Source organism: Cheilinus undulatus, linkage group 4, assembly GCF_018320785.1.
Source record: "Cheilinus undulatus linkage group 4, ASM1832078v1, whole genome shotgun sequence".
Taxonomy (NCBI): domain Eukaryota; kingdom Metazoa; phylum Chordata; class Actinopteri; order Labriformes; family Labridae; genus Cheilinus; species Cheilinus undulatus.
Window position 1 is genome coordinate 30,600,694 of NC_054868.1, and position 11,776 is coordinate 30,612,469.

At 40.1% G+C, this 11,776-nt stretch overlaps 1 protein-coding gene across 1 annotated transcript; it reads right to left on the reverse strand.

Annotated features, from left to right (window-relative positions):
• Positions 1 to 4,712: 4,712 nt before the first annotated feature.
• Positions 4,713 to 9,832, reverse strand: si:zfos-323e3.4 (volume-regulated anion channel subunit LRRC8C). The gene is made up of 3 exons (XM_041785548.1): positions 9,760 to 9,832; positions 8,879 to 9,040; positions 4,713 to 7,336 (listed from the first exon to the last, which is right to left on the reverse strand). Exons 2-3 carry the CDS (start codon positions 9,017 to 9,019, stop codon positions 5,048 to 5,050), a joined length of 2,430 nt encoding a protein of 809 aa, XP_041641482.1. The 5' UTR covers positions 9,020 to 9,040; positions 9,760 to 9,832; the 3' UTR covers positions 4,713 to 5,047.
• Between the last annotated feature and the right edge of the window lie 1,944 nt (positions 9,833 to 11,776).

Here is an 11,776-nt window from a genome sequence, read left to right on the forward strand (position 1 = left end):
ACCAACACAACCACGTTGGCTGACTTGCGACAAATGCTGGTTGAAGATTGGGATGCCATCCCACAGCAGTGTGTGACCAGGCTGGTGACCAGCATGAGGAGGAGGTGCCAGGCTGTTGTGGCTGTGTATGGTGCTTCCACATGCTACTGAGGCTCCTGTTTGTTAAATGAATAAATTGTTAAATTGTCAATATGTCTTGTTTCTTTAAATTCAATCATCCAATCCACCAAACAACAAATAAGAGTTAATGGCAGAATCAGCTGTCTGGCATTGACAGAGAAGATTTGGCACATTTTTCATGGGCGCAACCCACATACTCAGCTCTGCTGCTCATCCCACAAATGCATAATCCTTACAAATATGGCACCATTTAAAAGGGTAATAAACAGGCTTTCCAAGGGTATAAAATTTATTGCCAAGAAGCCTTGTTACAACAATGAAATAATGTACCAAACACAAATTTCCTTACTTTTTGTTTTAAGTTTAGTTTTTCATTAAGTTTCTCTTAATGCCGTATTGTTATCTTTTTGATTAAAATCTTTCATTCCTGTGTCTGCTGTAAAGCACTTTGGTCTAACTCCTGCTTTTTAAATGTGCTATCACAGTAAAGTGACTTGAAGTCTGCAGTTAAATTTGGCTAATTAACATAACCCCCTTATATGGACTGACACCGTCACAACCACATTATTTGACTTCTGGGCAGTGCACACATCCACGGGAGCAACTGGTGGCTTAAATCTCCATCTGTGGAAAAACAATGAGTCATTTACTTCCAAACCCCCCTAGTGTTGCAGGTATTTAGCCAGTGAGTCAGGCTCCTATCAGTTATGAGTTAGTCTTCTCTTAACAAAATATCAGCCTTCTCTGACACACTTACAGCTCTATCAGCCATATCACAGCTGTAAGTTATAAACATAGTGCTGATAGTGAGAAACGTGGCTCGATGCAGGCCTGCCTCCAGCCACTTGGAGGTGCTAACTGACTTCACTGAACACAAATGTAAGTGTACCTGGATGTGCAAAAATCCTTTTATAAGCACAGTTGTTGAGGCTGAGAGAGAAAAAGTTGCAGTGACAAAGTTTTCAGTGAGGAGGAGTGGGAGTGGACAAGTAAAGAACAACATCAGCATACTCCCTTGCTTTTGAGGTGCAGATTTCTGGAAAACATGATGACATTATTTTGAGAAAATGAGGTATTAGTCAAGGCATTAATGTTGAAATGTACTGCTGACAAGGTGCAGGCGAGTCTTAAAAGTTAGTCTTGTGTCTAGTTTACAGGAATTCAAAGGAAAGAGAAATGTGTGATGACATTCAGAAAAAGGCCACAAACTGCTCTCAGACCTGGGGTGTTCCCATGACACTTGAGCATGAAAAACCCCTCAGAGACATCAAGGCCCATGTAAGAGCTGCATCAGTTCAGGAGAAAATAAGTGGCAGATAGTTGAAGTTGCTTGTTAAGATTATCATTATTGATAAATTAATGCCAAAAAAAGAATCTACATTGACTTTGTTCTTAGAATACTTGATAGATTCCCACTTTTATGTTGTCTTTAAATAGTATATCTCCTGTACTGACTGGCTGTGTAGTCACATGTCTCTAATATGAAAACACTGTAAAAAACAATAGTGCACAAACAAATAATTCCAATTACTGCAAGTGGCAAGAGGAGTTATGGTAAAATGACCATTTTACAGCGTAAATAAACATGTTTACAGCTGTCTCAGAAAGACAACGAAAAGTCGCTACAACTAATTTCTTTATCGGTGAAATAACTCAAATGTTGTGTCAGTAAAGGTACAGGAACATGTAGAATTTTTACACTGAAACATCTGAAATGACTAAAACTCTGTTATACTGATTTTTAGTTGATCACATTACCTCACAAATGTTCTATTTTTAAAGTTGTAAGGGTCACCATGCCATGACAGATGTGATGTGGTTATTGGTTTGTTGTGATAAGACTTGATGATACATCTGGGCTTACTTCTTGCTTGAAGGTGACTTTTCAACTAAATCTTAACTTCATAAGGTGTAATCACTTAACAGTAAACCAACATTTTGGCTTCATGGATGAATTTCACTAAGCTGTTCAAAGTGGCCTTTCTTTACAAGATTGATTAAAAAAAGGTAGCTGTCAGAATTTCAAATATGGTGGCCGCCATTGTTTAGCTTCCAAAGGTGGCTTTAGCAACCAGTTGGTGACAACACTAAGGCCATGTCCATGTTTTATACAGTCTACTCATACAGTCTGTATAAAACTATACTTGATGTGCAATCAACTTTAATACCAGTGACTTGACACTAAAATATGTCATTTTAACCTCATTTAATTTACACTTTAAGTTTTTTGAGCTGAAAAGGCTGCATCCCATTATTTAAACTCAAGAGAAGTTTATCCTATCTGATATTCCTACACAAATGTAAATACTGTATAAGTACAACTGAGACTGAAGGCATGCTAAAGTAAAGTGGCAGCATGTCAGGGTCTTCTGCAGTACTGAAGATATCTCAAACAACTCTGGTCAAGGCCTGGCATGTTATTTATTTCCAAGCCTTGGTTAAGATGCAATCACATCTATATCGGCTAAAGCTGGTGATACACTTCACTGCCTCCTCAAGAGAATAAGACAGAGAGAAATGATCCAAAAAGCATTTTAGTCAAAGGTAAACAACTCCTCTGTGCATCTTTTTAGTCTTAAAAAACAAAATCCTTCATTGTAATCCATGAGGATAATCAAATATCAAACTTAAAACAAATCCAGATAGGCTCAGTGGTGTTTGGTGACAGTGTGGGCGAGTCAGTGTAAGCTCCAATGTAACTGAGGAATGCCAATAACTTGTTGCAAAGCAAGCCAAGACATGAGTGCACAGCAATTCAAGCTGAAAGGTGCAGCATGAAATGTTGTTAATGCCATTCTTGTGCACAGAGGTATCAGAAGGTAGAGCAGAGAGTAACAACGTATGCTTATGGGGCTTTCCGACTGAAAATATGAAAAATTAAAGTATTATGACACCTTAACCCTAACACATAAAACAGAATATGAGCAAATACTGCCCAGAGACCTCCTTTCATGTGTTTGTTTTTTGTTCTGTTTAAGAGGCACTGTAAGTGTCACTGTTTTGTGCAAATACAGGATCAAACTGACATAATTTAATTACTTAAATTATGGTTTTACGCAGAAAACTTAAAATGAAGTTAAAAAAATGCAAAATAAAACAAGAATGCAAGGGTGATGTTATTTGTAAGTTAGAGATTTGGGGAAGTGTAGATAGGGTGTATTTAAAGTCAATATGTCACTCACCCCCTCAAACATCGTAAACTGAATATGTTACTCATCCAAAAGGCATTCTCCATCTTCCTTGTGTCTGTATATGATCAATCATTGTGTCGAGTTGTATGGACTGATTATTATGTTAACTTGATTATCATTTGATTTTATATATGATTACAACCCACTTTCATTCAGAGTGAATATGTAAACAGAGAGATGAATGGCTTTTATTCTGTGACTGAAAAGCTTCCCCTCTCTCTGCTTGTTTAGCATCTAAAAGGGAGCAACATGAGCCAACCCGCTGTGGGAAACACTCCTGCTCCCTCTTTAAACCTGTTCAACAGGATACAGGACAGTACCAAATGACTCAACACAGGCTTATAAAGAATCCACAAATGACTGAGTAAACAAACCATGAAAATGAGGGGTCAAAATTATCACAGGTCTCTTTCTATCCATGCAACACTGTTATTATGTTTAACACAAATATCCAATCAGGATAACGTAATAATTTAACTGAATCTTCTATTGGTGTAAAAAACAGGTACTCAAAGCAGCTATAAACATTGTTAAAATATTTATTTTAAAGGTATTTTTAAGAAAATACACATAAAAACATTTTTAAGTGTAAGATGATGTTTCACTTTTTTGTGTTCTCACATAACTCCTGAAAATTTCCCAAAACTTTTGTGGTGAGCTGTTGCAGTGTGAATCTAAAGGTTGGACATTCTCCTGCCAGCCTTCTGCTGAAATTTCCACATGAAATAAAGTTGATTTGGGTGAGGTGATGAGAGAACGCAGCAGAAAATTTACCATACGCTTGTGGGTGGGTTGATGATGTTTAAACCATGCAACATACTGCTACAAACGGAAAGGAGATTTGACACAACCGAAGCCATGCTCTGGATGCCCCTGCACATTAGAGGCATGGAAAAAAAAAACTGTTGGAAAAAAATAAAGAAGTCCACACCTTAGGGGTACAGTAAGGGGTGGATGAGGCGAGCAAGCACAGCCTAGGGAACCCTCTAGGCAGGTAGAGGGGTTGCCAAGAGGCCCTGGTTGTGCCATGAGTGTCCCAAGGGCCAAAAAAAGCAGTGGTCTCTGTATCACCAGAGTTGGAAAGACCCAGACAAAAGAGAGGCTGCTGAGCTTGGCTGTGATTATTTAATTGCAATTAATGAAGGTCCATCATTAGTGCATTAAATACTTTAAATCCTGATTAGTCCCAATGTCTCCCTGTTGCCACTGTGATGTAAAATAAGTCCACCACTGCTCTTCAATGTCTCATTTTAGTAGTGACATGACTTAATGGATAAACTCATGTCTTTATTTTCTTTTAGAATCAAAGTACATCTGTATTCAAACAGGAATGAGACCTGAGACTGCCCCACCCCCCCACCCCACTCCATCCTTCCCCCTCAAATGTGAATGTCCCTTGCGTGAACAAGAAAGTCAGGAAGAACAGGAAAGTCAGAGAGTTTTCAAAGCAGCCTATCCAAAAATTTTCAGGAAATTTCAGGAGTTCATGTGTGAAAAAGCCTACTAAAAGATTTCAACACACACTACATGATGGCTGATTTTACAAATGAATCTTAGTTCTTAGTTACCCTTTTGCTTCCAGTTATTCCCGTTTTTTTGTCTGTGCAATATCAAAATTTCCAACCAGTGGAATAGATTAAATCTATGTAAGTATTCCTTTGTCTCCATGCAGGTCCAACCAGCAGCGACCTCCATGCAACACAGAGAAAATATTAGTTACTGAAAGCTCTGCACACTCAGCTGTTACTCAGACTGGTTCGTACTTCTAAAGGCAGCAGATCCAGGAGGTTGTCCTCTACTATCAGCCCACTGACAGTCAGCAGGGGACAGTCCCCAATCTCATGAGGCAGAGACCCCAGACGGTTCCCTTTAATCTCCAACCTGACAAGCTGAGCAAGATTTGAAACTCTTGAGCTAAGATTCCCAAGGCAGTTGTTTCCAAGAGCCAGCGTCTTTAACCTTTTGCAGGAAAACAGCTCCTCTGGCAATGTCTCTAAAGAGTTGAAAGCAGCGGAGAAGAACTGGAGACCCTGAAGGATGCCAATCTCAGAAGGCAGAGAGGTGAGTTGGTTGTGGGAGACGTCCAGGTGTCTAAGTGTGGTGCAGTGAAACAACCGAGAGGGAAGCTTTCTCAGTTTGTTCCAGCTAACATCCAGCGTCTCCAGGGAGTGAAGCTTACTGATGTGGTCGGGTATGTAGGTTATTTTGTTATGCCACAGCCGGAGAGTCACTAAACGGCGGCAGTGCTGTAAGCTCAGGATCTCCTCCACTGTGGTAAGTTTGTTTTCTTTCAGGTCCAACTCCTGCAGGTTGATCAGGCTGAAGACTGCACTTGGGATGCGCTCCAACTCGCATCCCACTAATTCCAAAGACACAATGTTTGTAAGCTTCTTCAATGTGCTGAATGCTTGCAGCCTGATTCCGTCGTTGGAGATGCACAATCGCTGCAGCTGCAATGCAACGTCCACAATGCTGGGTGGAATCTTGGCTAGGGTGGAGTGGAGGGTGAGGACTCTAAGGGCTCTGAGCTCTCGAAGTGAGTCTAGAGAGGCACTTTTGGACACCTCATTTGTTAGCGGACCATTAAGTTCTAACTCTTCCAGACCATGCAAGGTGTACATCCACATGGGCACCTCTTCTAGACTTTCAAAAGCCAGACGTAGGACCTTTAAATGTTCCTTGAGGTGGTTAAGGGCAGGCAGTTGGAGCTTCGTGGGGCAGTAGATCAGCGATAACTCCTTCAGTTTGTCAAGCTTTGCCACACTAGCTGGGATAATTACATTTTTTACCTGATCTAGTTTGAGCGACTCCACTTCAGGAATCTCAAAGACTGTGTCAGGAAGTCCTGGCAACATTAGCAAGTGGAGCTCCAGACGGTTACTGGCGTTCTTGGCGAGACGGGTACGTAGCTTTTTGGCGGTCCACTCGTAGTTGAGGTTGAGCTGATGGAGATGGCTTTCGCTGACCTCAGAGAGAAATACTGCAAACCTTTTGGAGTATAGAGCATCATATTGGTCCACAAGGTGCAGAAGGAATGCAAAGTCATTCTTCACGTCCGGTATGTCGTTAATGCCCGTCTCCAGTCTGACGTGATCGAAGGAGTACTCGTTCAGAGGTCTGTGAAACAGCCAGTAGAGTGTGTAGATGCAGAGGAGTCCATACACTCCCACAAAGCAGATGTAGCAGTAGGCAAGCTTGGAGAAGAGATGGGCTTTGTTGTGGTTACAGCAGTAGATATCAAACCCGGTCAGCTCAGGGGGAACATAACACCGCACTACTATCTCAATGTTTGGTACAAGGACTGAAGTGTAGACTATAATTAAAAGGAACTTGAAGACTTTCAGTGATGTCTGAAGCACGTACATGACACGCAAGATGTCTGCCTCCTCTACATGAGTCCTGAATTTCTTCACCTTTTCAAACAGAGCTTTGGCCTGTTCACCTTCCTTCTTATCCAAGACCGAGGGGGCAGATTGAGGCTCTGGAGCTTTCTTTTCTGGGTTGGACTTAACAGATGAAGAGCGTAGAAGCCCTACAGTGTCCTCGTTGTCTGTTTGTCGTTCAGTGGCGTCTTTCGACATGGTGTTCCTCCTCCAGCTGACCAGCTTTTCCTCCCCTCTTTCTTCAGAAACCTCACTCAGGGCCCTTGTTGTCCATGGTGAGTCAAAGCACTTCCCAAGAATGGTAACAAAGAGGTCGATTTTGGAAGAGGTCCCTGGGAACTTGAACCAGAAGCTGCTAGCAACCATGAAAATCATCGTGTGGATCACAACCAGGTATGGGAAGAACTTTGCAAACCAGTGGACAAACCTTTCGTAGCAGTGGTGGTTAACAAACACATACTGATGGATGTCCAGGTTATTTTTGCGACCATGCGCTTCTGTGATAATTGGTTTTGAAGGTTTAACCAGCGTGTGCTGCGCCGTCTCATTCACCCTGTAGGTTCGGATGTGGCTGCAATCGATGGCTTCAGGCGTTGGGCTGGTGAAATGGCTGGGCAGGCAGGCGATCTTGTCTTGTGTGAGCTGTAAGAAGGAAAAATTGTAGCAAAGTTAAAAAAAAAAAAAACATGTTCAGATACATGTCAAACACCATTACAGGAGTCTTCAGTTGAACCATGAACAACAATGAGATCTCAGTAGGCATCAGATAATCAGTGACTCAATTCCAGCGTCCAGCCTGGGTGCTGACGTGTTTCTGGGATAGACACCAAACCCCCAAACTGGTCTGGTTATCTGGTGCTATGTGTCTGCATGGAGCAGGTTCCCAAATTTGCATGGGAACTATGTCAGTATGAACGTACTGTAGCTTTGTGAATATAACCATGAAATAATAAATCTAAACATTTTTATTTTAGATGGGCCCCATATGGGTTATATGTGGGGTACAATATGGGTCCCATGTGGGTTTGTCCCTGGGTTCCATGGTGCCCCCACCTGTGATTGCCCATGTGAACTGCAAGTGTGGATCATCCCATAAGAGACCCAAAGAGATCCCATCCAGTAGACTTACAAGCTGTAAATGATCAGACAGACATACTACGTTTGAAGAATGTTTTTCAATGGTGGTTCATTTATATACTTAATTCTTCTTTTTTTTTAAATTTAACTGCCACAAAACACTATTTAGAATCTGAAAGATCCTTCTGCACATTTCTAACAGAAACATTGTTGAGGACTAGTTTCTGCTGTCTACCAATACAAATTTGGCTTTTCTAATGAGCACAATGGTGCATGTTAAAAGCACATTTTCATGGTTGATTTTTCAAAGGAAATCAACAATACGTTTAAACTTTTCAGGAATTATTTTGTCGGAGATTTTATGATGTATGTTGACAATGCACAAGATCTTGTGCGTGGCACTTTGTTTTGAATGAGAAAACTATTAATTAACGACTCTTTATCTTTAATCCATCAACAATTGGTTCCATCTTGCCTCATTCAACTTAATTTCACCTCACTTATTGTATTTTCTTCAGGCAGTAGTTTTCCTTTTAACTTAGTGGGATTTTAAAGGATTTAGATGCTTGAGATATCGCCTCAAGGTACAATTTATTGGCTTAATCTTCACCCTGTTATTTCCAGATGCCAGTATTGTAAACATAAGTCACACTCACTTTAGAAATGGACTTTCTCTTACTTTGTTTTTACAAAGCTGACAAACTTTTCTTGTCATCTACTTAGAGACAGCATGTGAACAAAACAGGTAAATATGCAACAGAAGTCCCACATTTTCATGACAGATTACATTTTAAACACTTTGTGTTTCTTTTCTGCTATTTCAGTATGACACAGAAATGATAATCAGGTGGTGAGCAACACATTAAGCAGCAAGTTAGTGATCTGAATCAACAGTATGTGGGTCAGGAGGGTGAGTTAGCTCAGTTACACTGTGTGTGATGTTGCCTGACTCAGATGTCTGTTAATGAAGCAGAGAGCTAACAATAACAGACAGAGGTGATGCAACATATTTCTCAGGCATGTCTTGTTATATTATTAGATAATACCTTGGTTGCTAAATGATACAAAATGCAGACACTTCATCAGTCTGACTGAAAGTTGCCTCACCTGCAAGGTGCACCCAAAGACTCCAATCATGAGCATGGCAACGCAGAGGTACTCTGAGAAAACATCCCACCATGGCTTCAGGACCCGAAACTTTGAGTTCTGCTCTATGCCGAGGTTTCTGAATTCACCCACTGGGATCATCCTGGCTGCTGCTCCACACCGCTGAAAGACAAGAGTGAAACACTGAGGCTAAAATAACACAGGCCAGTCTCTGAGGAACATCTTGTCAAAGCTTTTAAAGTTATAAGAACCAAAAGGACACTTGATGTACTGGCCCAAAACATTCAGAAGTATCTGGTTACATTATGCAGACACTGACTGGCAACTCAGGTATCTGGCCTTGACTAAATGAACAACCAGGTCCCGGACTGTCGTTGGATCCAGAGTGGATAAACTAGTCTGACAACAATGTGTGACAACAGACAATAACTCCCACCAGGAAATGGCTTATTACACAGAATGTGCATACAGGTATTATGAGATTTTCCCCATAAAATAACATCCTGCGGTAAAATCCTAATGAGTGCCACTACATTAAAATCAGCCCAATAGAAAACTTTATAACATAAAAATATGATTTAAAACAAGAAATGACATGCAAAATAACAATCAGAAAAAACAGCAGGTCAAGGTAAATATGTTGATGGAATTTGATCCTTTTTGAAAATAGTCTATTCCGTGTTGTTTTTGAATAGGCTATAAAAGCGCGTAAACATCACATCCTGAAAGGTGTGCCAAAAGACACACACCTGAAGTGTTGCTCGTTCATTAATTTTTTTTAAACCTCTTTAAAGTAGTTCCAGTTTGTCACTTACGTGTGAACATGAGAGGATAAGATATAAATCCTTGCTCTCGGCATTGACCAGGTGAGTTTCACTTACCTACGCCCGCACAGGATCCACTGCTGTCCGGGGGAACTCACGAGCTTTTTCTCATCGTTAATGACAGACCCACCGGTGTCAAGTTGGCAGGAATCAGCGCGAGACATCCGGAGAAGATTTTACAAATAAACCAATCTGGTGTAAGCTAGTTCAGTATCCACGAGCGCTAACTTTACAAAACCAAGTGTAGCATTAAAGCCACTTCATGCAACGAGTTAACTTTCGAACAACAGACACGATGTAAAATTGGTAAAAAAAAAAACTTATAATTCATGCTTTTACAGAAAACCAAACTAAAACCTTTTGTCTTGTCCTCTCAACAATTCGACTGAAAGAATAGTAGCAGGCAGTTTGCCTATAAACCATTCAGTTAATTCGATATAAATGTTATATTTTGTAGCTACTACTCCTACGTAACTTGGCAATCTACTTACCTTTAAAACCTACAACAATTTATTAATTATTTTCGACTAAACTATGATATTTAATTGTAACGGTGTTTTCTGACACACACCTTCCTATTTAAATTGATATTGTATTAATACAGTCACGCAATTAATATTCTTCCTCAGTACTAAAAAGTCACACTTTAGCCTAACATGTACAGTGCTTAACAAATTTATTAGACCACCACCCAGAGTAAGGTTTATGCCACAGCTGCCCTAAATTAACAGCACTGGTAATTAGCAAAATCATTTTTTTATGTTTCTGCAGTGGTTAATACACCAATATGTAGAAGCTCTTTAACCCAAATGATATTTTTAATGCTAAAATATAATTATTATTGTTATCCATGAATTTTCAAATTGACTGATTTACAAAACAACTGAAAAAATAGTAAAGCACATTATAATTTCTTGATTAATATGTCAAATTATAGTTATTTTCTCTCATTGTATCTACGGTGCCTATAAAAAGTATTCACACACTTGGCTGTTTTACCCATTTACTGATTTTATAAGTCAGTCATGATCAATATAATTGGAATTTTTTGACAGGAATAAATAAATTAAATATATATATATATCTTTTATGTCAAAGTAAAAACATATTTCTAATGAAATATTGAAATATATAATGTAAATTAAGTGACTGCATGAATATTCACCCCCTCCAAGTCAGTATTTAGTAGATGTACCCTTGGCTGCATTCACAGCATTGAGTCTGTGTGGATAGGTCTCAACCAGGCTTGCACATCTTGACTCTGTAATTTTCCTCCATTCTTCTCTGCAAAATTGCTCAAGCTCTGTCAGGTTGCAAGGGGATCTGGGCATGAACAGCCCTTTTCAAGTCACTAACTCTCTACTGGGTTGAGGTCTGGGCACTCCAGAACATTCACCTTGCTGTCTTTAAATCATTTCTGTGTAGCTTTCACTGCATGCTTCAGATCATTGTCTTGCTAGAAAATAAACCTCCTCCCAAGTCATAGTTTTCTTGCAGACTGAATAAGATTTTACACCAGGATTTTGCCCCACTCATTTTACCCTCTACATTTACAAGCCTTCCAGGGGTGGCTGCCAAGAAGTATCCCCACAGCATGATGCTGCCACCGTTGCGTTCACAGTGGGGATGGTGTGTTTGTTGTTTGGTGCAGTGTTTGGTGTCTGCCCAACATAGTGTCTTGTTGAAAGCACCATTTTGGTCTCATCAGACCAAAGAATGTTCTTACAGTTGACCATGGAGTCTCTCACATGGCTTTTGATGACCTCTAGTTGAGATTTAATAATGAGTTTTCTTCAACAGTGGCTTTCTCTTTGCCACTCTCCCATAAAGCTTTGACTGGTGAAGAACCTGGGCAACAGTTGTATGCAGTATCTCCTATATCAGCTGCTGAAGCTTGTAACTCCTTCAGAGTAGTCTTAGGTGTCTTGGTGGCCTCTCACATTTACACATGATAAAAACATGATGAGGTTCAGTGCAATGCAGAAAGATTAAGGTTGTAGAAAACTAAGTGAACAAAATTCTTAACAGAAACTCTTTCCACATGAGAAACTGGAGCTGAAAACATAGAAGACGG

What these genes read in the sequence shown, in the direction of transcription:
- si:zfos-323e3.4 (XM_041785548.1), bottom strand. Translation starts at nt 9,019, where the DNA reads ATGATCCCAGTGGGTGAATTCAGAAACCTCGGCATAGAGCAGAACTCA. An exon ending in TCTTTGGGTGCACCTTGCAG is followed by an intron (nt 7,337 to 8,878) that starts GTGAGGCAACTT and finishes TCCTTCTTACAG; the next exon opens with CTCACACAAGACAAGATCGC.